The sequence below is a fragment of the Lepidothrix coronata genome, unplaced genomic scaffold (genome assembly GCF_001604755.1).
Source record: "Lepidothrix coronata isolate B3197 unplaced genomic scaffold, Lepidothrix_coronata-1.0 Scaffold22, whole genome shotgun sequence".
Lineage (NCBI taxonomy): Eukaryota > Metazoa > Chordata > Aves > Passeriformes > Pipridae > Lepidothrix > Lepidothrix coronata.
Genome location: NW_016690202.1, coordinates 3,036,091 through 3,061,628, shown reverse-complemented (window position 1 = coordinate 3,061,628; position 25,538 = coordinate 3,036,091). Strand labels below are relative to the sequence as shown.

The 25,538-nt window shown below is 36.1% G+C and overlaps 1 protein-coding gene across 4 annotated transcripts in view; it reads right to left on the bottom strand.

The window, feature by feature from the left end:
• Positions 1-25,538, bottom strand: part of COL4A3BP (collagen type IV alpha 3 binding protein) — a 78,505-nt gene that overhangs the window by 2,499 nt on the left and 50,468 nt on the right. For 3 of the 4 annotated variants that reach the window (XM_017808274.1, XM_017808276.1, XM_017808277.1), the window contains 13 exons: positions 24,823-24,961; positions 23,791-23,874; positions 18,657-18,814; positions 14,313-14,405; positions 11,575-11,661; positions 10,536-10,628; positions 9,876-9,953; positions 5,728-5,823; positions 4,915-5,047; positions 4,732-4,802; positions 3,282-3,410; positions 2,415-2,544; positions 1,074-1,210 (listed from right to left, as the gene is read on the bottom strand). In XM_017808274.1, coding sequence (XP_017663763.1) covers positions 1,083-1,210; positions 2,415-2,544; positions 3,282-3,410; positions 4,732-4,802; positions 4,915-5,047; positions 5,728-5,823; positions 9,876-9,953; positions 10,536-10,628; positions 11,575-11,661; positions 14,313-14,405; positions 18,657-18,814; positions 23,791-23,874; positions 24,823-24,961 — 1,419 coding nt within the window. In that variant the 3' untranslated portion in view covers positions 1,074-1,082. The remainder of the gene's footprint in view (positions 1-1,073; positions 1,211-2,414; positions 2,545-3,281; positions 3,411-4,731; positions 4,803-4,914; positions 5,048-5,727; positions 5,824-9,875; positions 9,954-10,535; positions 10,629-11,574; positions 11,662-14,312; positions 14,406-18,656; positions 18,815-23,790; positions 23,875-24,822; positions 24,962-25,538) is intronic. The other variant, XM_017808275.1, reaches the window with a different exon arrangement.

The following is a 25,538-nucleotide window of genomic DNA, read 5'->3' as shown; positions in this document are numbered from 1 at the left end:
ATACTTTAAATATCACCAGAACTGCTATGATCACGTGTGAACTGTTGGCTCGTGACAGCTGTGCTGTTAATGCTTCACCTACACTACTTCTCTAACAACATAAAATTAAAATTGTGAATCATTACAGGGCTACCTGTTATAGAATGATGAAATGACTACAACTTTTAGAGTCTGACATAATAAAGAGAACCCAAAAATAAAGGGGGGGGGCTATGTCATGCATAGAAAAGCAATAAAGGCTCATTTTCAGATGTAACCAAATGATGCTGCAGCAACAGAACACCTAAATGAAATTCCATGGTTTGACATGGAAGTTATACATTAACAAAAATTAAGCTAAGCCTTACTTAACACTAGGGGGCTCAGAAAACCCCTTAGTGATCAAGAAATCCTCTTCTAATGTCATATCATCATCTAAATATTAAAACAATTTTAGATTAGCTCAATAACCTATACCATTAAAATATATCTATTGACTTCAGGAAGCATCTGGAAATCCCTTTTCTTTCTCAGGTTCATCAAAAAGGCTAAAAATTTAAGTCACAGCCTTATAAATACTCTAGTAATTCATGTTGGTCTGTCAGAAAAGTTCCATTAATAAAAATTCTAGATCAAAACTATTCTGTCAGTATAAAAGAATACTTTGAAATGTAGTAATAATCTACCAAATATGCAATTATAAGTAGAATTTAAGATATAAAAACCACATGAAGCTCTAGAGAAACTTCAGTGTGTATTTTTTCAGAACAAGTGTAAAATGGCTGTGATAATTGAGAAAAAACAATGCTTCATCCTTTCATACTTCTACATAAATTGGACATGTATGCAAAAACTTGCAAGATAAACTATTAAAAGTCTACAAAAAACACTGCTTGCCAACTTACGCAGCCCTTATTTTTCACGCTAATAATACACACAAATTACACAAATGTTTTACAAAAGTATATATTGCATATGAATACTAAAACTAAGCACTGAATTCATGCTAATCAGGTAAGACATTTCTAGATTGCATACTTCTGTTTGGCCTTAAATTTAAAATGGCGAAAAAAGAATAAAAAAAATATATATACCTGCTAATACTAGAATAAAATAGGCTTTCCTGCTGTTTTCTCTTGCACGTATGATGTAAAACGCTTCAAGAACTTTGGATACTCTCGTTTAGCCACTGCTCGTAGCACTGATGCTGGTGCCCATCCTCCTGGGTTCACTACAAGTAAACAGGAAGAAGGACATTGAAATAAAGCAACTCCATTAAAGGCTAGAAAAGAAAATTTAAATTCATTATTCCTTCAACTCTCTCTAAAGTAACAGGAAAGAATAAAGATGAGCAGATTTTTTTTTTTATGCCTCTAAGCTTGTGCTGTAGCACTTTCTACTCATGATACTCAAGCTCAGTCCAGGTCTATGATGCCACTATTTAGAAAACAGTAAACATGATGTATTGTGAGTCTTGGGAAAACACCCAAATGGAAGAGGACATTCTTTATGGGCTTCCAAGAAACAAAAGAAAGAGACATGAGTAACTTTTTACTTCAAAGAAAACATAAGTCAATCTTAACTTTTCAATAATTGCTGCATTTTTCTGCAGAACTCCTACATAGCCAATACCTTACAAATTATTTTAAAGCATTTAAACAAAATTTGAACTGATTCTGAATCATGCTTCAATTCATGCAGCAAGTATGTTGCTGAAAAGTTACCATATAATCATAGTTCAGAATTTAGCAATGAAAATGTATGTTTTAAGTAACTGTGAAACTTTTTAAAAAAGTAATAAGGTGAGCTACTCTTGAAGTGTTTTGTAGCTCTAGGAGAATAGCTATTAAGTATCCACCTCCAATACTACAATACACTGGTAAATACTGGGTACAGCAACAATACAGTTTGGCTTTGACAACTTTTCAGTCAATATCAAGGATTCTATCAGCTAAAAAAGTAATTAAAGAATGTAGACTAGATTATACAGTTGCAAGCATCTTCATACAAAATGTATTTGCTCATTCTTGGCACCAAGGGTGAGAACTGTATCTTTACTATCAGCAGCTTTTCAGCCTAATGAGATGAACTGAGAGAAGAAAAAATTTCAGCAGTACATGAAAAAAAACAACACGTCACTACTGACACTAAAAGCTACGCCAGCTCATCCCAGTTGCAAACATTTCTGCTCACCTTCCTCCAGCCCAAGGTTGTGTACTTAGGACTGAGCTCCCAGAACACCACAAAATGAATGATCCCATTCATTATGTAGCACATTAATTTGATACTTTTTGAATGTGAAGACCACAAGTGTGATGCTATATATAGATTTAACAGAAAATTGCATCAATGGTCTTTTTTTTTTTTTTGCCAGTATTCAACTCCCCAGAACTGGTATCTATCATGAATGTCATACTGAAAAATTTTAAACTTACCATTAGCTACATATGTAATCTTGCACAGGATGTTGTCCCTGCTTATTTCCTTGTTCCCCTCTGGTGGGCTTACTAATGTCTGACAAATCATAGCAATATTGATTTTGGCACGGACACAGCGATTGTTCAGCTGTCAAAAAACATGAAACATTGTAAGCCTCACAGTAAAATTGTTTCAGCATACTTAACCACGAACATTTTAATTGACTAAGAAGTCTAAGACATTGGAAACTGTGTTTCTGAAAGTCTGCATTCTAGCACTACATGGACGTAGCAAGAAAGTGAGTAAAATGAAAGGTAAAAGGTGAATAGGGAAAGAATTAAACTAAAATGCCTGAATTTCAAGTTTCTGCTTGCTTAACACAAGTGGATTACTTCAATTATTGTGACAAATCAGTAAAGGAACATTTCAAGGACAACACATCAGTTTACAAATATCAGTTAACTTTTCCCTTGACAGCAAGCTATGGCATAGCAACCCAAAGAAAACAATCATTGCTACTATAAGATAGAGACTTAACCATATATACACTCATACAAGCCTACTCCTGTATCTGACAATACTGAAGAGTTATTAATTTGAATCCATATAAAATAACCTCTGTTCTTTAAAATTATTTCACATCTCCAGAAATTTTGTTTCCATTCTGATGAAACACCTTAGATTTGCCCACTGAGAGATAAGGCAAGAAAGCTTTTGGCTCAGAATGCCTTCATCAGGTCATTGTATCACCTGGTTTAAATTAGTTGTATTTTTGTATAAGCCCTCCATCTCCCCTCACATTAATATCGCAAATGCATTATTACCACATAATAGAAAAACTTCACCTTAAAAGCAGAACTTCATAGAATCAAAATAATACTTACAGGAGCACTGTCATGTTCTACAGAGAAATTGCACACAATCCATGTTTCTGGATCATTTTCACTAAATGCTGGTATTTTTCTGATGGCAGACAAATACAGCACATCCCTTTGAGAAGCTGGCCACACCCTCTGCAGAGAAACACCTGAATATAAGCTTTTCCAGGTTTGCAAATTAAGTAATTATTAACCTTAGCTAAAGGAAAAAACCAAGCAAGACAAACCAGGTCAGTTATGTCATTGAGTGTTTCTTCAAGTCAGTAATTTCATTTTCAAAACTGAAACAGACATACTGTTATAAGTAGGTAACAGAAACTTCAGGTTGTGTGGCTACGCTTCATGCCAAAAAAATTAAGGTATAACTTTAAGGCCTTTGAAATGCAGGGAGCCAAGCTGCAATGAATTTTTCAGTAGAAAAACAGGAAGGGGCAGCTCCCTTCCTGTTTCCTCAACCTCAGGTTTACATTTTAGTTAATACTTGTAAGCTACAAACTAAACTAACGCTTAGGTATATAGCAATGTATCTACATTTACTTATGTCTCTGGAGAGAAAAAAAGAGGAGAGACATATTTAAAACAATTATTTCCAAAAGCTACTTCTTCAGTAAGACAGATATGGCGAACTGATATTATCCAAGAGAAAGTCTGAGATACAAAATGCCTGATAAAATAAGAAAGTATACAAAAGCTTTCCCGACTTTCATGACACTCAATAGGATAAAAGTCTGGCTTTTTACCAGAATACAATACAGATTACACAATGTCTTACTCAATCATGAGTCCTCTGTTAAAGTAGTCTAAATCTAATCACGCCACTGTTAAAATGGTCAAAGAAAAATACCCGTTTGAACATTTGAGTATACTAATACCTAGAAACATGCAAGAAAAAAGATGAATCTGTATATTTCATTCCCATCCATTTTTAAAATTTTTAAGTTACAGTTGTTGGATTGTAATTCAAATTACCATTTTTTTAATTGACAGCAGAACCATTTTGGAAGGAAAAACAATGAAGATACAAGAACAAATGTTGTATCAACAATTATAAACCCTTGCATTATGAGGTGGTATGTCAGCTAACTGTGGTTAACAGTAGCTCGTACTTTTGCAAAAAACATCTGATACAGTGGTATAGGATTCTTTCCCGTAGTACGTGTTTATTTACTGCTTCTGTTTGCCTCAGATGACTCTTGCTGGCAGTAATACAATTATGAGATTAAAACCAGTCCTCATTTGTTATTACAAACTCTATCAGACACGTACACAACCGATTATGCTCTCAAGACAAGTTTGAAAAATTGATGAACTTGCAGTTTAAAAGAGAACTTCTTCTGAAATGTTGTTCTGAAGAGTATTTTAAATTGTTAAGCCAGCAAAATACTCAGAGTAATATTGGAATACACATTCCTCGGACTGTCTCAGTAAGGTATGCATATGGATGAAATGTTATTACCTTATGTGTCTGGTAAATGATGATTGCATTATCTGCTAGATTTTCCACAACATGAAAATTTTCAATTGTTGCTAAAAGAAGAGGGGGAAAAAAAAATAAATCCATCAGTAAACAATCAGAGACACATTAGGTCAACAATATCTTTGCTGATAAACATGCCAAGTCGAAGAACCAATTCCTTACTTTCCCAGTCATTACGAACATCGACATTCCAGAAGTAGTGGCAAACTTCATGCCCTGTTACCCCTTTAACAGCATGCGTTGCTTTCAAAGGATCTAGAACTATTCCATTCTCTTCCACCTCTCTTCTGTATACCTACAGCCAAACAGAAAGAAAGAAATGTAGAAAAGAAATTGTCAAAACTGTTCATGTGTTTAATTGTTTAAATTTAATCAGTAAAAAAACCAAACAAAAACAAACCCACTTACCCAGATGACTAGCGCATGAATTTGCCATGAGAGTGTTCTCTGGTAACCACTGTTGCAGACATTCTAACACGGCAATTCACACTGAAATACCAGCACTTGAAGGATCTCTACTCCAAAAATTATTAAGCTACCTTATTTATCACTATGCACGAGGATTCATAAGCACAGCAGAGCAGCCAACACAGTAGCTTGCTACTCTTAATATTTTTGTACGTTGAATTTACACATTACTTTGATACCAAGCTTTAAGCAGGAGGGAATGAGAAAGTAATCTGCAAAGACAAAGCTATTGCAAGAGTTACACTGGATTTTGTATGAATAAATATATTGGAAGCCACAACTCTGGTGGACTCCAGTCCCAATCTAAACAATGCTATTCTCAGAGAGAAGTTTCAACAGCCTAACTTGCTGAGTGATAGTGTTGCAGAAAATCACAGAATCATTTAGGTTGGAAAAGACTCTTAAGATCATTAAGTCTAACTATAAACATAACACTGCCAAGTCCACCAGACTGAAAGTATCTGTCTTCACAGCATATCATCTTACACAAATTAAACAAATGTTTACCTTCATTTCTCCTTCTTCTACCACTAGCTGCCAATTGGCATCTCCTCCTACATCTTGCAAGGAATATGTCATATGATTTTGTACCATCTCTTCCACCTTTAAAGGGAAAAAAAAAAAAGGCTTTTTAACTCATTCCTTCCATCTTTTTGCGCAGATACTGTACAGCATTGGAAGTCACAAGTCAATACCTCAGTTCCTGTGCAGGAGATCAATTTGAGAGCTTTCTATTACAGGTTAAGAACAACCAGATAGTGCTAGCCTTCAGAAACAAAGCCAAAATCTTGATTTAACTTCCAACTTCATTCTTTGTGGGCACTTCCTATCCTTCCCTTGTGCCTCTAAACTGTGAAATCTCACTACTTCTACCTAAAACAGTTTTATTTCAGCATATAGGAATTTCAGTTATCTCTAAATAGAATTAAAATGCACTGTAAGATATTCACTGAAGAGCATTTAAAAAGCTGAACAAAGGCAGGGGGTTGGGGAAGAAGACTGACAAGCTCTAAAAAAGTGAATACATATCAAAAGTAATATTGGAAGAGCAGTGAAGAAAACAGTCATGAGCAAAGCATGCCTGCTCTGTTTCAATGGCATCTTTGCACAGTTGCCAGCTACGACAAAAAAAAAAAGAACAGAAATGCCTACATTCAAAAGATTATGATGGCATAGAGACTCTATTATTCTACAGAGACTACATTATTCTGTTTCTTTGGTTCCCCACCCCCTTTCAAACTCCCCAATTAAAAAAGGAAACAAAATTATAAAGTATCCATTGCTGTGTAATGCTTCAAATATTGAAAACATTTGAATATCTTTTAGGTGGAAAAAAGTTAATGACTACTAAAACTTGTCACAGCAAGCAAGTCCACGTGATTCACACGATTTTCCTGAATTTCTAGAAATACCTTTTTTTTTTCAAAAGGAAAAGCATTACAAGCAAAGGTTAGTTAATTCACCAACACAAAGATTAGCCTAAGAAGTTCCAAATCACAGGAGTATTAGCCTGAACCTTAAAGTGCTTTTGCACAACTTACAAAAATATGAAGTCTAGTATGCAATAAAACAACATATAAAACGTATATTTGAGCAAATAGTAAAACAAGTAGAAAGCAAAATTAATAAACAGTGATATGATATAGAATGGAAGTTCTATGGAAGATGTTATTTACTTTTAATTTAAGGCAGTAATTTTGTTTGTATTATGTACTCCATGGGCAATACACTTAAGACCAGGAAGAAAATAGGTAACTGAATGAAGCCAAAATCTTTAAAGTGCAACATCAAAATAAAACCCATTTGATGGAAATTCTAGTTTGTCTCAGTTTAATGATAGACTTCGTTAGAGAATGAAAAGTTATCACTTCAGTTTTTGGAGGGTTTTCTAGGTGTTTTGTTTTTGAGTTACAGTGAAAAAACACTCCCAAGATTTTTGTTTCTGCTTTTGGACAAATCAACTTTTTCTGCCAGTTACTAGAAGGTTTCCTTCAAAAAGTTCTTCTGTTTTTCTTATCCAGTGAAACAGTGACAGTACAATACAAATTAGGTAAGAATGTGGGCTATTTAAAAATTCAATTTATTAGATTAGATTACACTTCTAGATTACAGTTCTTTCAGAAAGCAATCCTTGCCATGCTCCCAACATTTGCTTGCCACACCTTCAGGTCCCCGTGTCTCTTCTCCCCCACCTCTTTATTTATTAAGGACAAAGCTATCTCTTATACATTTATTTTTCTCTTTTGCTACTTTTTGCTTTATATTAAATGCAGAGGGATGAAGGAAATAGCAAGGAAAGAAGAGAAGGAGGCATCCACAGGAGTGCGATCTAAACAGATTCTTACTTCTGCTTCACCAGGAAATGCAGTACCTACAGAATTGCCTTGTGCATGCTATCTGTCCAAACCGTATTTAATCTGAAGACTGGTCACTGTCTGCCAACTCACACCTATTTCAGAGGCACAGAGTCAAGATTCACAGACCCTCTCCCACTGGAGAGGTTCACTATTACCTCTGGGTTCCTAGCAGGCTACAGAATAGTCTGCAAAAATACCTGTAACATGTATGCCATGCAGCCTTGGCCTGAACATTAAGTGGCAAGTTCTTCACTTCAAAGGGCCTCAGAACACCTCAACCTATTAGAAAAGCTGCTATTTCTTTAAGAAAGTGATCTGACCTCGCACTCAACTGGCAGAGGCAAATCAATGCCTTTCTAGAGGCACACTGAAGAACCAGTTCCCATTAGAATACATTTATACTTCTCAGTCTTAAAAACAAGGTTGCAAGTTTCTACTTGACCTTTTCCTGATATCAAAATTCCCTTCATTGATATGAATTCTAGAAAAAAAATAATTTTTTTAAGAATTGAGATATTAGCCTGCCTTCCCAAAAGCCAAATTGTCAGCCTGGGGCCAGAGGCCAATTTTTTATTAATGAAGTCCAGAGCAGTTGTAATGAAAAGATTTGCTGCTTTTCTCATCTTGCTCTCTGTTGTCTTTCACCTGCTTGTTCACTAGAAATGAAGCTCCAGAGCAGGTGTACTGACTTGTTGGTTTGACAAAAATTTGTTCTAGAGAAAACACGTAGGGGATAGGGGTGTGTGCAGGGATAGTAGCTTTCCGTAAATGAAGATCATTCTTTCTGCAGTGAGTCTATTAACTTGAAACTGTATTTAAAGGCACTCTGTAGTAATTTCCATGTAGTAAAATCCATGCAGCAGCTGAAAAGAGCAATTTGACTCCAGCCCATTTGATGCTGATACATAATCACAATTTGCATTATTGTGATAGAGTTAGTCCATATGAGATTTGTTTTTAAATTATTAGTTCTGCAGTCACAGTACTGCTCTGATATTTAGATTTATCATATGAACACAGAAATGTTATCACAGGCATAAGAAGTGAAAATGAGGATGTCTGTGTATCTTAGCAACTATGAGTTTTCCTTCCTGTATACCCATAACCTGACAGAGTACCCGTTCCTATCTTGGCAATCAAACTTGCTTTCTATTACTTACTACTCCCTGACTTTATTATCCCCTCCTCCCAAAAAAAACCTGAAAGACTAACTTGACTACTGGAGTACCAGCAGATAAGCCTATCAGTGATATGCAAGAGGACTTGTGTACTTTTTTCCTTGTGCTAAGTTCAAATTTCAGAAATAAACTGACTGCAAAAATGTTGAGATTTTAGTCCAATAGACAAATCTTTAAGGTCCTGCTCATGAAGGTGGTAATAAGGTCTGCAAGTAGTAAAATTCCAGGCTCCGCTAATGAAGCAAACAAAAAAAATCCATTCCTATTTGAAAAAAGATTGTTTGGAGTGTTTGTTAGCAATTTAAAAAAACCTCCAAAATAACAGATCCCAGAATAAAGCTCCATATTCATAATCTCATACGGACCACAGCAGAAGAAAAATAATAGCATAAATGCCATACCCGAACAACATTTTTGGAGACCAAAAAACCTCATGTGAATGCACCTACCTAATTCTAGTCTAAACTATGATCTTCAGACCAAGCACCTACAGAAATTTTGGACATCACTGGAATACGTCACTGTGGCTACACTGACGTACTCAGGATGTCAGACGTATTTTCTGAAGGATAAGCGAATACATAGATACATAAACTCTTCAGTAAAATTTATCATACCCACGATCTTGTTTGTCAACATACTTTATGGCCTTTCAGTAATCAAACCAGTTGAAGAGGTAAAAAGCAGTGATAGTAAACCATAATATTTAGCATATTAATGTCATTACAAACAAATGTTTCAGATTAAAATCAAACCTTTGACTTTAAAAGCGCAAAAAACCATTCAATATGAAGAAAGACCATTTCCAGCCTACATAAAGCAGGTGTTATTTTACCTTATTATAACTAGAAATAAAAAAATTTCAAATTGTAGGTATTTTTTTAAAGTTATTGAAAGAAATCAGTTTTACAAGATTTGGGCCTCTGCACAAGTGGTATGCATGCAAGCTGGATGTAAAGAAAGACAACCATTTAGTATAGGAATAGAGAACTCCTTTGTTTGTCTCAACATACTAGTTTAAAGCAAGCAGTGATTGATGTAACAAAAAAAACAGGTTTTAGAGAAGAAGATGAAATACAGTAAAGATATGCAACCCCCACCTGACACATCAGTACAGTACCTGGGAGCTGAATCTGTGAACATCATCAGAGGCACTGACTAGATCAATGGAAGACATGGAGGAAGAGCGACTATAGGGCTACCAGAGACAGACAAAGAAAAAACCAAGTAATCAGAACAAAGGCACAACAGAGCGATCAGTACCAACTTGCAAGCACAAGATAATGAAGAAAAGGAAAACAAAAGCACCATAAGCAGCAAGCACAGTGGCGAATGCTGATTTCATGCACCTATTATATATTATGCTCCCAGTGTAGCCCTGACAGGAACGTAGTGTTTCCAGTAACACTAAAAAACAGCCAACTGATTTTGATGCAAAAGACTAGATTTTTATTTTTACTGTTTTTAAATAAAATCAATTCAATTAATTTGGGTGAAGGTATCTTGAAAACACTGGGTTTAGCCAGTTGGGATTTTTCCTTTATTGTCTGACTGACAGGCTTAATACAAATCAAGAGTATTCTAAACAGATACTCAAATTAGTATTTTTTAAGCCAAGACAAAAAGAAAAGTCCTTCAATTCCAGCTACTTTATTTGAAAATGATTAGACCATTGGAAGTTACTAGAAACACCTAAAAATCTCATCTACCGTACAGAATATTATACAGAAACATCACAGACCAGCCCATTATTCTGAGGAGATCAGGAAAAATATCTCACCGTTTGCACAAATCGATGAGTCCCCACAGCAGTATATGCATCTCCAGAAGGTAAGGATGTTGGCCAGTGTAATCTAACCTTTTCACTTTGGGACTGCAACAACACAGGTTTAATTATTATTAGTCAGCTGCTATTGGGTGGACTGTGAAACAAAGTGAGTCATGCTTAATGTACATAGTGACTACAAGAACTAATGCCATCCATGACAGGAATGAAGCTGTCATTCTGCTGGAATTCTCATTGAGTGAGTGGGCCTGAAGACTGAATTCATTCAAACTTCAAGGTGTATTTCTAAGTTAAGGAAAACATATCAAGGATGCATGTAGTACTGTCACAGTCACTAAAAACTTACACTCTCTGCTAAGAGACCGCAACATAGGTAAGCTTTGTTAGTTACTACATGTCCACTAGAAAGTTTTTTAAATCTCAAGTATTTGTTATTCACTATATTCCTAAGCATATAAGCGTTTAACACAAAGAAAGCACCACTTTGTTATTCCCCCTCATTTTATATACTGCTATACTTTCTAATATTCTACATATTTTCCTCACGTGTATCTTATCCCTTTTTGATCCTTGTCACTGAAGCGTATTCAAGAAATGAGTTAGAGAAGTAGCCAAAGCCCACAGAACTTTTGAATAAAGCCAAACACGAACAGAACTATGTCTTTCCTATTTCATATACCACTAGAGTAAAAAGAAATTTTAGGTTTTGGAGGCAACTGTAGTGTTTGAGATTCTTATTTCGACAGGGCATCAATTACGTATAAAGGTAAGTTTCATACAGAACACTTATTTAGGAATTATAAACTAGAGACATTAAATTAATTTAACACATACTATCCTTCTCTATACAATCTGTGAAGTCACTTTCTCAAAATTGGCATTAAACAAAAACATTTAATTGTAAAACTGATCCCCTGATCAGTGTCAGAATAAAATATCTACAGTTTCGGAAGATGCACCTCAGGACTGAGTTTAAGTTACAGAAGTCTCTTGTGAAGTGCTCATCATTAAGATATTTTTCAAGTATCAATACCTGTTCTTCCATTTTATCCTGTCTATCAAGAGCAGCTTCAACAGCATCAAAGAATTCTTCTTCATTAATCAGACTATTAGGACCCTCCTAGAGGATAAGAAACAAAAGTAGTTAAAAATTCTGGAGACATGAAATTTCCACTTCAATTTATTATTAGAAATATATATATATATATACAGATATATAAAAATAACTGATGGAAGCAAATTTCTTCTATAGATCTCAAACATTTTCACCAATATTTTTACATTACAAATCCTCAGAAAACCTGTACTAGTTAAAGGAAGTTACTTCCTTTAACTACAGTTTAAGGATAGTTGCATAAAGAAGAAAAAAAAACAGGAAACTGAGTAATAGCATCAGTATGCTTTGACGTCAAATTTAGGTTTTCATTAACAAATATGTTCTCTTGAAATGCTTACAGTGTGTCAGTGAAGTACACCTATTAACATACTTGTGTAGTTAGACTCCTTCCAAGTATTTCAGTGCCTTAAGGCACTGAATTTCAGGTATTTCCTCAAAATATAACAAGAGAAGAGAAAATTCTGCGGACCTCTATTGAAAATTCTTGGAAAGCCCAGTTAAGCACTAAACAGCAGGTAGAACTGAGTCAACAATTAAAAACTCCACTTTACTAATTAAAATGGTAATTTCATAAAAATAGGTTTGTTTCTTTTATTGTATTGTAAAACAACCTGGTCCAGCAAATTAAAAGACCCCTACTTTACAACACAGATACCTGGAAGAAGCAGCTGGGTTCATAACCAAGTAGACAAAGTCCAACTTCCTATCCATTTTTTAATATTACAGTGCATGTCTCAGTGATAAAAGATAATCTAAGCTCAAGTATCTTAAATATCTGTATAGTACTATTTCTCAGGCTATGGCTTGTAAGTAGAAACATGTTTGATTAATGTACATGAAAGAGTCAAGTTTGTAAAAATTATGCAAACTGCATTATAGGTGCATCATCTTACATTATTATTGTGGATGCCTCATCCATGTAAGTGTTCAAGGCCAGGCTGGATGGGTCTCTGAGCAACCTGGTCTAGTGGAAAATGTGTCCCTGGCCATGGTGGGGGGGTTGGAACTAAACGATCTTTAAGGTCCCTGCCAACTCAAGCCATTCTATGATTAATCTTCAAAAGGTAGGTTAAGCATCTCAGAATCAGACTAAATATCTCACTGAGGAGGATGCTAATGAAATACGCAATTTAACAGAAGGAACCTAAAATCACTGAATTCGACAACACCATATTTCAAGTGTCAGTGACAAACTAAAAATCAAATCAAGTTAGACTTCAGATTTTAGGACTGCCTCTGCAGTCAGGGTTTTCATATTTGCTTTACATATCTCTACATCTGAACAAATAAAGAGGGAAACTACAATACGAGTACATATAAGCAGTATCAAATGTAGAAGAAAATAAAATCAAGAGATATATCTATAAGAAACACACTTTAGACAATATCAGAACATGGAAGGTAAAGACATATTTCCACTTGCAAGAAATTAAGGACTCAGATTCTCCATACAGTTTCAGTTTGCAAGGTGAAAAAGTAAATGTGGCATGAACACATTTGTAAATCACACTTGCACAGGCTTGTGCAACACCACTTTCCCCTTTGACAAACAACCCAATCTTTACAAGTGTATTGGGTTTGTGTGGCCAGGTTTTGGCAGCTAGGGGGGGCTACAGGGGTGGCTTCTGTTAGAAGATTCCAGAGCTTCCTCCGTATCCAGCAGAGCCAATGTCAGCCAGCTCCAGGACAGACCTGCTGCTGGCCAAGGCTGAGCCCATCAGTGACAGTGGTAGCTGCTCTGGGATAAGAAGAGGGGAAAAAGCCTGTGCAACTGCATCTGGAGAACAGCAGTGAGAATATGTGAGAGAAACAACTCTGTAGATATCAGTGAAGGAGGATGAAGAGATGCTCCTGATGCTGGAGCAAAGATTGCCCTGCAGCCTATGGTGCAGCCCTTGGTGAGGCAGCTGTGCCCCTGCAGCCCATGGAGGTCCATCTGCAGTGGATCAGAGATCCACCTGCAGCCTGTGGAAAGCCTCATGCTGTAGCAGGTGGATATACCCAAAGGAGGTTGTGACCCTGAGGGAAGCCCAGACAACTGGCAAGACCTTTGGCCCTGTGGAGAGAGGAACCCACACTAGAGCAAGTTTACTGACAAGACTTGTGACCCTATGGGGAACCCACACTGGAGCATTCTGTTCCCTAAGGACTGCACTGAGTGGGAGGGACCCCCACTGGAGCAATTAATGAAGAACTGCAGCACACAGAAGGAGTCATGTTGGAGAAGTTCATAGAGGACTGTGGGAGGTATCCCACACGGGGGCAGGGGAAGAGTGTGAGGAGTCCTCCCCCTGAGGAGGAAAGAGTGGCAGAGACAATGTGGGATGAACTAACCACAACCCCCATTCCTTTTCCCTCTGTACAGATGAAGGATAAGAAACAGAAACTGGAGGTAAAGTTAAACCCAGGAAGAAAGGAGGAGCAGGAAAAGGGTGTTCTTGAGATTTGATTGGTAGTAAACTAAGCTGAGTCTGTTTTGCCTGTGTCAGCAATTGCTGAGTGAGACCTCTGCATCCTTATCTCCACCCAGAAGCCTTTCATCATATTCTCTCTCCCCTGTCAGCTGATAGAGCGACTTGGTGGGCACTTGTTGTCCACCCAGGGTCAGCCCACCATAAAAAGTCATTAAAAAATTTCAAAAGCAGAATTCATACCTCATAGTCTGGCCCTCCGAAGTGGGACTTTTTCTTCAGTTCTGTCACAGCATTTTTGTAGGCTTCTTCAATTCTTCTCCTTTTCTCTACCTCCTGTAAAATTACATGACCATTTGATGCAGTGAGAATGAATTATCAACATGACGACAAGTAGAATGACCAGGATAGTTTTTTCTCCAAGTAGCAATTGAAAACCTGATGATTTTCTGAATATATTTGCATGCATGCATTATATGTGCCTATATACATGTATATATAATAGTAAGCTTGGGGAACTAGCTATCTTGAGGATACTTTTTAATTCATGTGAAAGAAACTAGATCGGCACGCAAAAACTAGTTTCTAGTTTAAACATGGTTCATTGAGTGTCATATTTTGTATCTGACAGTTTATATAAACCTCCTTGATACAGATGCTTGGGCAGGGATAACAAAGGGTAAAAAGTAAAACTAGTAATAGGCTAATGTACTCAACATGGTGATATACTAATGAGTTACATCTTGTGAATTTGTATCCTAATTATAGGATCAATGTGAATAATTTTGTGGACTCCATGCAAAGACTAGCAACTTGACATCATTCTCACATAATAGGTTGTGACTGTAATAGAGCCACTGATGGTGTCTGTATCACTGTATATTTTGAATAAGATAGTAGTAACATCAGAATCAGATTAGGTCTAATATTTCCTCTGCAAATTCTGCATACTGCTAGATACTTTCAGCGAAAAAGCTACAAAGATTTCTGAAATTCTTGCAGAATTCAGCTTTTATATGTGAGATGTTTCTCTCTCCCCTCTCAGAATCTGTTCAAGTGAAAGAAAGTTAAGTCTTACAGGTGACAACTGGACAACACACACTACTTCTTGTAGATAAGAGTTTATTCAGACTACTTCTTGCAGATATGGGCATAATTATTCAGCAATCCAAACTGAAATGTAAAGATTCAGTGGAAAACCACGAAGCAATATGGAAAGGCTGAGTTTACCAACTAAGAATTTGAAGGTAACATTCACTCTGGAACATTCCACTTTCTAGTAAAGCAATAGCTTTGATGTAAAACAAAGTAGTAGTTTTCCCCAGAAAAATAAAAAACCAGCACTTAGACTAAGACAGTATTGTCTGTGACTGTAGGTTTTTATCTTCTGAAACTGTCACAGAGAGGCAGAAACTGCTAACAAATTTCACAAAATTTTGCGTGTTTTTTTTTTTTTTTAAAGATAAACTGGAGAGTTGTGAAGATGCATAAAGCATGACTTAAGTATATGTCACTGAGAGAAAGCATAGAAATTTTACCAGACTTGGAATGAAAAACAAAAAATCCAAAAAACCCTCAAAAAATACCCCCCCGCTCAAAACACAACTCCTCCTCCCACTCACCCCAAATCTCCACACTTTCTGTACTTCAATCTGCAAACTAGTGATAATTCACATATGTCAAAATACAGCTCTCCAAATTTGCCAGCTTCTCTTGGCAATAACACTAAATAAGGCAGAAATTGGGAAACTGATTGCACAGCAAAAAAAAAAAATTACTTGCTGTATTAAAACCTCTGTAAAATTTAAAGAGACATTTAAGTTTCAAACATCAAAGCTGAACAAAGTAAGTGACCTAAATATATTATTATTAAGGTATCATTTAATGTTCAGAAGATAAATTTGCTTATTAGTAACAATTAGTGAGACCAAATGAAACAAGAACAAAAAAATGCTGCCATAGTCAAGAAAATATGAAAAGCATTATCACAAGGACTTTGTTGAAAATGAAACAATGGTCCAAATACTAAAGACAAAATCCTTTTCTTGTGTATCCATTTTAAGAAAAGTCTATTTTAAAATACACTTAACATTTTATATACTGCACTGGAAAAATAAAAAGTCAAGCTCAAGATCCTAAGAGTTAAGCGTAAAAGGTGGAAAGAAGAGCTGTAACTACAATTACCTTTAGAAAACACTATTTGCTTTTGTATTAATTTTATTCAGGCCATCTATTTTGGTATTGAAAGAAAACTAGCCACAGAATCTGTACTTTAATCATCTCACAATATTTATTTCCTTCTCAGAGCATTTTACACACCTAGCCAAGAAAACCAAAAGTACAAAGATCTATACCATTCTCATCCCATGTCTATTCAGAGGGCAAAGCAATGGTTTTGCTCAGGCCCAGAGTTATAGAAGGTATTATTTATAAAGCCATGTTTAAGTACTAGATTATATTAAACCAAAAGCAGCTCTTTTATGGAATGCAGAGCTGTGGAATAGTGGTAGCAGAGGTCTGAATACAGTCAGCTGTTGTCCTTAGGGGTGTGGGTGTCAAGGTGCTGCTCACAGGAGATTGCAAGGGTGGCATTTGTAGGAGTAGATCAGGGTTTCACTCTCAGCCAAAGCTATTTCACCATAATTCTATGTTGTTTAATTCATCAAAAAACCTCCTCTTCCAAAAGGCTACCCAATAGAGAAATACAAAGTAATTATTTTATATTAGAATTAAGGTAATTTACCCTGTGTGTCCTCTAAACCCCATTAAATTTCATTGACAAATGTAACTTTAAAAAAGTTGCAAGTCTACTAGAGCAGAGCAACTTAAAAGCTCCAAGGTTTCAGAAGCTTTTGCCGCTTTAATTTCTAGGAAAACAAGTCAAAATAAGTTTGTGACCCCCTTTAAAATGTACTTAGTCATGCTGTATGAGATATTACTCACATGAGACCCAAAGTGAAATTTAGGTTGGAATTTGCTAACCACTTGCAGCTTAAACAAGTGCTTTAAAGTTAGTCCACAGGAAAATATAAAAGTGAAAAATAACTAATATAAATAAATAAAAATTTTATATTAACATATTATTCTGCATTAAAATATACTAAACTAGGGGCAAAGAAAACATCCCTTCATCCATGCTCTAAGAAAAGCCTGATCAAATCAAGTGAACTGTGTTTGCTCAGCAGAGAAATGAGAAGGTTTTTTTGCAAGTGGGCCTAAGAGTAGCCTTCCAATACCTTCAAGAAAGTCATAAAGAAACCAAGCCAGACGCTTCACAGTAGTTTGGAGCAGAAAGATAAAAAACAAGAGGCAGATACTGGAATATCCAGTTACTCCAACTGGACATAAGGCAAAACTTTTTCACTCTAACAACAGATGAGTAGCAGAATGGGCTGCCCAGAAGTGCTGTGCAGTCTCCAGCCTTAGAGACCTAAAACCAGACGTAGTAAAACCCTCAGCAACTCGATCTGACCTCAAACTGTCATAGAATCATAGAATCATAGAATCGATTGGGTTGGAAAAGACCTCCGAGATCATCGAGTCCAACCCTTGGTCCAAATCCAGTCCATGTCCTTCCTTTAAGCAGAAGATTAAAGAGAGAGAAACCTCTTGAGCTCCCTAGTCCAACCCAAATTACTCCCAATCCTATGAACAGGCTTCAAGTCTTGGACTTAATGTAGTTCCTCCAACTGCTTATTGTTGACAGAAGTCACAATACAGTTAGACAGGGCCAGGCCTTTGGCATATGAACAAAGACAATACAGGATTCAAATATGGATGTATTTTGTCTGAGTACTTTCATTCTTTGAATAGTGTACACTAAATGTAGTAAAAGGTGAAGCATAATATACACCACATGGAAATACGTTAAAAAAAAGAGAACAGAACAACAGCTGCTCTGGACACCAGCCAGTGATGGCATGATTATGGAAACTAAAGCCTGAAGTACAACCTGCCATGCCTCCAACAACAAATCTCAGGCAGGAAGACACTGTTCCTTTAGAAGTGTTACAGTGGTTGAGTAGGCTTAGCGTGAACCACCACTGCCATTAGAATAACAGATACTGTAACACTACACACGAATAATTTAACCAATTAGTATAAAACACAATTTAATCTCTTCAATCTGCCAAAGGAAAGTGAAATAACTGTATCTTGAAGAGACTTTACAAGTTACAACTGGTTCTCCTATTATCACCATCTCTTATCACATTAAAACATTTCAGAGACTCGCACATCATTTTGCACATATGGATAATTATATCCATGTTAGAAGGCTGCAAGCAACACACTTACTATTATGAAATAATGTCAAGTGCTTTATAGATATAAAACATATAGGATTACCATCTGTGTAAGAGCTAGGAAAAGAAAGGCTATGATGAATAGTATTACTATATCATCAGTAAGGATGAGGCCCTTAACATTTTATAGGGGTGATAATGAAAGCACCTAAAATTAATAAATGCCGTACACAAAAATAAAAGCAGTTCCTGGAGTAAAAAAATTAACAACAGCTCATTTGAAATTTTAGTTTCAAGCTACAGAAAACTTTTCCCAGCAAAAGTAAAAGGAAAATGATCTTACCTTATCTAGCCTTTTTTGCCAGCTTTCTTCACGTTTTACCATGAGTTCAATACAATGAGAGAGTGTAGCAAGGATTCCAGCAGTAGTTGCCTTGAAAGTTATAGCTTCTCCTTTAAAGTCTATGCCATTAATTCCTTTGGGTGTCACATGTGGAAACACTAAAAACACACATAAATGAATCTCTGATAACAGCCTTTAAATCAAACAAGCACTTTACATGTATGTGCTATATTTGAATACAATAGACTGGTTAGAAAAAACCCCTAATTTAAAAATAAAAATCAGAAGTGGTAATAATGTTCAGCTACCCATCGCAACAGCTTCATCTTGCTATACTGTATTTCAAGCCTGCTTGTAATGCTGTATTACTCTGCACTCTGCAAATCATGTGGGTGGAGGGAGTGGTAATAATTTGTAGCAATAGCAGTTTGACAGCTCGAAATGGGGCCTAATTAACACAGAGCAACCTTAAAACATATCGGATACAGCACTAAGAAAGGAACAATTTCAAAATGTCATCAAACCCAAAATGTAATACTCAAGGTTGCTTTAAGCACACAATTATAGATTTTAAAACCTCAAAGTAAAAAGGTCTAAAATAAAAGTATCAAATGTGTGGAATTATCCAAGTACTGTGGGTTTTGCAGTTTTAACATCTACTTCATGCTGTCAACCACGCCATCTGTTGCTAAGGCTATTCAAACAAGTCACTTAAAATGCGTGACAAAAAAAAAGTACCTATTACATGTCAAACTGATATGTAGGTTGACACAATAACAAATCAAGCACTACACATGAATGTCAGAAAATATTAGAAAGCAGAAGTAACATTCAAGTTGAAGCTGATGGAGCCCAGCAAGTTAAAGTAACTCTTGCTATGCCGCAGAACAGTATAATGACTTATCACCTAGATTAATATTAGTTTTTCCCCAGTCTGTCAGTTTGTCAACATGCCACTGCTATAGTTTTAAAAAGTACAAAAAAGTATTTGAGTAAGTTTACCCAGTATCTGTCTGCAAGGGCAAAGTAGGGCTTTAATCAGCCCAGTTCTTGTAAGGAAGATAAATGCTATTGCCATTCCCTAATGGCACAGCACAGTATCTGCACTTTGGGAACAGAAAGCAATTGACACAGAGTCTTCAGTAGTGGTTTAAGTCTCCAGAGGTTTTTTATGCACCCCTTTCAGAAAGAGTCAAACTATTTTTCAAACTAGTGACTATGGACTACACACTACCAGAAGTACCTCAATAAGCATACATACTATGGTAGAATACAGCTTGTGGGGGTTTTTTTCATGTTAATCAAGAACATTTCCAAAAAGGTAAAGATGATGGGGGCTGGAGGGAAAAAAATAATAAAGGAAGGGAAAGAAAAAACTGTTTCACAAATGATCATGAGGAGAGCAGCTCCTCCTCCAGAGGGAACACAGAGGAGGCTGAGACTGAAAGTGGTATAAGCTGACAAGGTGGTGATGCAGTGGCTCCACTGAAAATAACAAAAATTACACAAGAGCTTTGCCCATAACATTTCACAGCTGAAAAAGACAGTTTTATACTAATAATTTCTCCTGTTGGTGTAGACAGTGTTCACATGCAGGGTTAACAGCACAGCTATAACACTTGCAGATGAGATTTTTCTCTCTCAACTAGGAAACATGGAGACAAACTGAAGAAACTGCCCCTAACTGCAACACTATATAAATAGTTTCAGAAATCTCTATGGTAGACTGTAAAGGAAACGCAGCAACCCAGCCTCATTTCCTGGAAAAGAGAGCTTTTATCCCTTTCTAGGTCTCAGCCACAGCTCATTAACACTTCCATACAGTTTTAGTCATCATATATTCTAAGCCATTCTTTAGTATCTAGTCTCAGATAGCAGTGATAGATGGAGAGCTTGCAGACTTAAAGTCAGTGTCTGTAGTTCCTTTCAACCATTACAATTATGGGCAAAAATGAACATGTTGTAGAAGGATGTAAAACCTGTTTCTTTGAAGAGATGGCCACGCCAGAGATTCCTTATGATGGATGCAAGTATTTTGATTCATTCCTGATCACAGGAAACGTGTCTTTCTGAAACATGTCAGAAGATGACCTTAACCCTCGCCCGAGCAACAACTGAGCTTCAGCACATTAGAAGTACTTGTCAGGAGATTTTCTATTTGGAGAGCCCAAACATCTTTCCAATTCCTGTTCTATGCTTTTCTTCATATCAGCTACATATTGATTTTTTCAGAATGAAATCAGGCATAAGGAATCTATGTTCCAAGGTAAAGGCTAACAGGAAAGTGTTCTTACTGTTGCAACTGCACTTTCGTGATCAAATTGCACGAAGTCAGCTGAAAAAAGCAGGAAAATATTTCTCCCACTTTAACTTCAATTCAACATGTTCCAAGTGGTTCCTTTTTAATTATCCCATCTATACTCTATTTCTGATTTGTTTTCTCTTGCATTTCATATAACAAATACTTCATACTGTGCTTTAGCCTTGAGTAGCTTTTTATCTCTTCTCTCCTACACCTCTGTGTCTGTTAGGACAGGTGTTTTCCCTTCTTGTTCCCAAGATTCTGTGCGTAACACTTTCCCAGATGTCCCAAATATCATGTGTTTGATCAAATCTGTTTTTCAGTGAAACTGGAAAATATTCTAAAGATAGCAAGTAGAAAGAAGTTCCTTAAGCTTTTCCATTTTATGTCTCCTTAACATCTTACGTCACTAAACTAATTCTAAATACCTTTGTAGTACTCTACTTAGCTCTTCACTTGAAGATCCTAGAGAACGCTCAAAAGAAAAAGCCTCCCTATCCAAAACACCACCTTCAGAGTAGGACATAAATGTCCATACTCATGTCAACTTTCTCCTCCCACCCAGAGAACAAACCGCAAAAGATAAAGTGAATATGGTCCCTTGGGTCAGTCTTAAATCTAATGATCTGATCTTTACATTGGTGTACTAGGAGTCTGAACAGCAGGCTTAAACACTCCTCCTTATAGTAAGCTAAATAAACAGGCTGAACCTATGTCTTACTCCCGGAGCACTGAGTGGAGAACAGTCTCAGAATAAACAGGCAACCACTTCTCAGCTACAGTTAAGAGGATTGTTACAGTTCCTCCAGAACCAGAGAGAAACTTTTAGAAGGGAACCTGAAATTTGAGAAATCATATTTTATAGCTGCTCTGCAGGTAAGCTTTAGAAAAGGGTGAAGCTGAAGATAAATCTTTCACTGTCTGTTACTCTGAATATATGGTCATGGTTGAGATATCTACTTCCCTCACTGCATCACTTATGATTCCACTTAAGGGCAGAGACTCTAATTTTTCCTTTCTAATCAAGCTTAGCAGCACTCTGTAACTAAATATTTAATGAATTTAGCCCTTAGAAATCAAATTGAGGCACAGAAAAATGAAAATGGAGATAAATATTTTCATAGAAATAATTGATGGATAGTAAATGTAATGGAATACAGTAATCATAACAACTGGAATTAGAAATTCTGCAAAAAGCAAGGGGTTGCACAAATTATTTCCTGTAGTGACCTATAGTATGTGAGATTATATACACATATCCATAATACATATCAATTTCTGAGCATGTAAGTTCCCAAAGGCTTGATGACCAGATGTATTAAAAATACAGACTTTCCTAATGACATTCCCCATAGCGTATGCATATACGTAGCAGATGCACCACAAGAATGTAGATATGAAGAAATGTTCTAAAGGTAAATGAAGCTGAAACACCTACACAATCCTACCAAAATTAAGTCTGACAAAGACATCTCCTCCAAAATGAATCATGCAGTAAAATTAAATTATTACTTAATATTTTTTAAATAAGGCTTTTTCAGTTTTCTGACTTAACAGTCCTCAAAAAAAAGTACAGTTTTATTCATACAATAGGGTTAGTGGAACTGTATGCTTGCCTATAGGTGAACATGGCAAGCTTGCCTACTTTTAGTGATAAGAAGCAAAAAAGATTTGTTCAAAACTTCAGGGCTATATGCTGCTTAACCTCTGAAATCAGCATTACAGTTAATCTCAGCAGAATAGGCACTTAATAGAAAAATCTACTCATATGATGAATTCTGGATGTATCCTGAAAGCTCCTTTAATTTCCTCTTCCCTCATAACAGTTTCGGCTATACTCTAGAAAGACCATTTAAATACAACAAGGAAATATGTAATACATGGGAACAATAGCCAATTAAAAAACCCCAGAAGACACAGAAAAGGCTTATTTTGCCCTATAATTTCCAGATTCTTGATGAAGGCATTTATATGCGTAAAAACATTTTTGGTGAGTACTTCAGGAGGTTCTATCACATTTGAAATTGAAGGTAGTGCAACTTCAAAGTCTCGTGAATCAAGTCTAAGAAATACCTTAGGACTAACTGAATTGTCAACATGTAGAGAATGTAAACACTAAAATATTTCAGTCAGGAAACTTGAGAAGGTCTAAGAAGAATACAAGTAAACTTTAAATGCACACACAAGTTCCTCCAGGCCAGAAGTATCAGATTTCTAGAACAGCAAGATATGTGTGAGTTCTTCACATTTGCTGCATGGATGCAATGAGTACAATATTCTTAGCATTTATGATAAGAATAAATATCAGAATTCTGTCATCATAACAATGAAAAGTACAGTAAAAAAGAGTTAGAATTATGATAAGTGAGAATCAGTAACAGTGCTGACTTAAACATTACATAGCCATAGTATTTGGAAAAAATATAGTGGGACATCCCTAACTGGAAAAGCACTGCAGTCCACCAAATTCCTAAAGCAGGTAACATTTGCAAGAAAAACTGCAATTACCTGTTACAAATCTCAGTTCCCAATATCTCAATGATGCAGCTGTTTCAACGGAATTTTATAGTGATAATAGCTTTAGATATAGAATAGGAAATTGCAGCTTGATAAATTTGCATTAGTGCTTGTGGGATTAAGAATAACTCAGAGAATCATGAAAAACAGCCAAAGAATTATTATATGACCAAGAACTTCCTATCACATACACTTAAATAAACATTCTCACCATTTTCTGCTTAGAAAAGAGCATAAGTACCTGTCTTGTATCAGACTTTTCATCATACCATTTATCATAATTTTCACCAGTGGAAAAAATTGGGACAGACTTACATTTTTCCTTACTGCTGTTACTATTATGTACAAAATCCCCATCAGGACGCATTGTAGGGAAATCATCTTCATCATCTTCTACCACTAAATTTGAGAGAGAGCGTGTTATGGGAGTGGGAAAGCTTTTCTAGTAATTCTTTCTTGCACACTAAAGTAAGAGCATTTTCATGGGTAAGCAGTACTTTTCCCCATAACAACAGTCATGAACCCTCCCTCCCCTTTTTTTTTGTTTTTTTTTGACCCAAGACCACTATCAGCATAGATGTCGGTAAATATCAGAATCTAATATTTGCTAAGTATTGAAGTTTAGCACTCGATTTTATGGTAAGAACAACATATTTCAATCTTACAACTGAATAAGTAAGGAGCCATGATTCCAGCAGCTATCTAGTCTTCTATACCGGAAAGTTTAAAGAAAGTGGAACTGCACTTGTTTTATTACTACCAAAATTTTCAGACTGCCAGAACAACCACAGGGATGAATACAAATGGCTCAGTAAAGTGCATAGATATGACAACAAGCTGTGCTCTGGGATAAGCAATTTAGATATTTAGACATTCACACCTTAGTCTACTAAGGTCTTGAGTGGGCCTTCAGTGCTCTAGTTCCAGTCAATACATCTCAGAAGCATTCCTTATGGCAGCACCTTTGACTTTTTTAAAGAATGTACTGTTTCTATTAGAAGTAATATCCCATTGATTTTTCCAAACAAAAGGTAAGAGCAATAAACTAACTTAAATTCATCTTATGAGGGTTAGCAATTGGTATTCTATAATGTAAAACACTTGAAAAGAGCACTTCTTTTGTACAGTTCACAGGTATAGGTTAACATCAGGCAGATTTTTATACAAATCTGAATTCTGAAGCGAAACTAGTTAACACTGTTTATGTAGAAATATATATGATTGATCCCTTTACTAAGGAGTAAACTTAAGATACGTACTTTATTTATATGACATCAAATGCTATTGTACCAAGAGGGTGACGGGGTAAAAACCAAAAATCTATGGAGTTTTCAGTTACAGTGTTACCTTTATCCCTCTGGAGTTCATCCTTGGAAACTGCATCTGCACAAGCATCAAAGTATTTCTGTAAAGTATCAACTTGTCTACACAAGATGTCTCTAAAAGTTTCCATTTCTGCAAGCTTCTCACGTAAGCTATGGCCCTTCTGAAAAGGAAAAAGGAAAAAAGCCTGAAATGCTTCTACACACTAAACAATAGACCGATGCATAAATTTAAAAAATGTATTTCTGCAGTGATAGTGAAGAAATTGAAGTACACTAAAGATATTTTAGATATCAGCAGTCATGAAATCCTGCTAATGTCAGAAGACACCATATAGAAGTGTTCCTTACTCATTTTGTCCACTAGTCTCAATTTTGCTCTTGATTGCATCTGCTACTTTAGAGCATTCGACAAAAGCTCATTAAAAATGTGGTCTTGCATGCTACCAACTTTATGACCATTTGCCTGAAAACAGTCAGCCCTAGTTTAAGATCTTTATTCTGATCCTTACATCCCAGTTCATACATTAAATATTCATACAGCTGACATAAGGAGAGCCATAATTTGTCAGTCAGTACTGTATCAAATTTATTGAGCCACAGAATCAGCGTTTGTTTTCATTTGGAGCCCCTGCTATTCTGGTGAGTAAACTAGAAAAAGCTAATAAACATGCTCACAACTTTGATTTCCTTGCCACTAGAAGATGACACTACAGTTAAAAGAGAAAACTGCACAGAAGC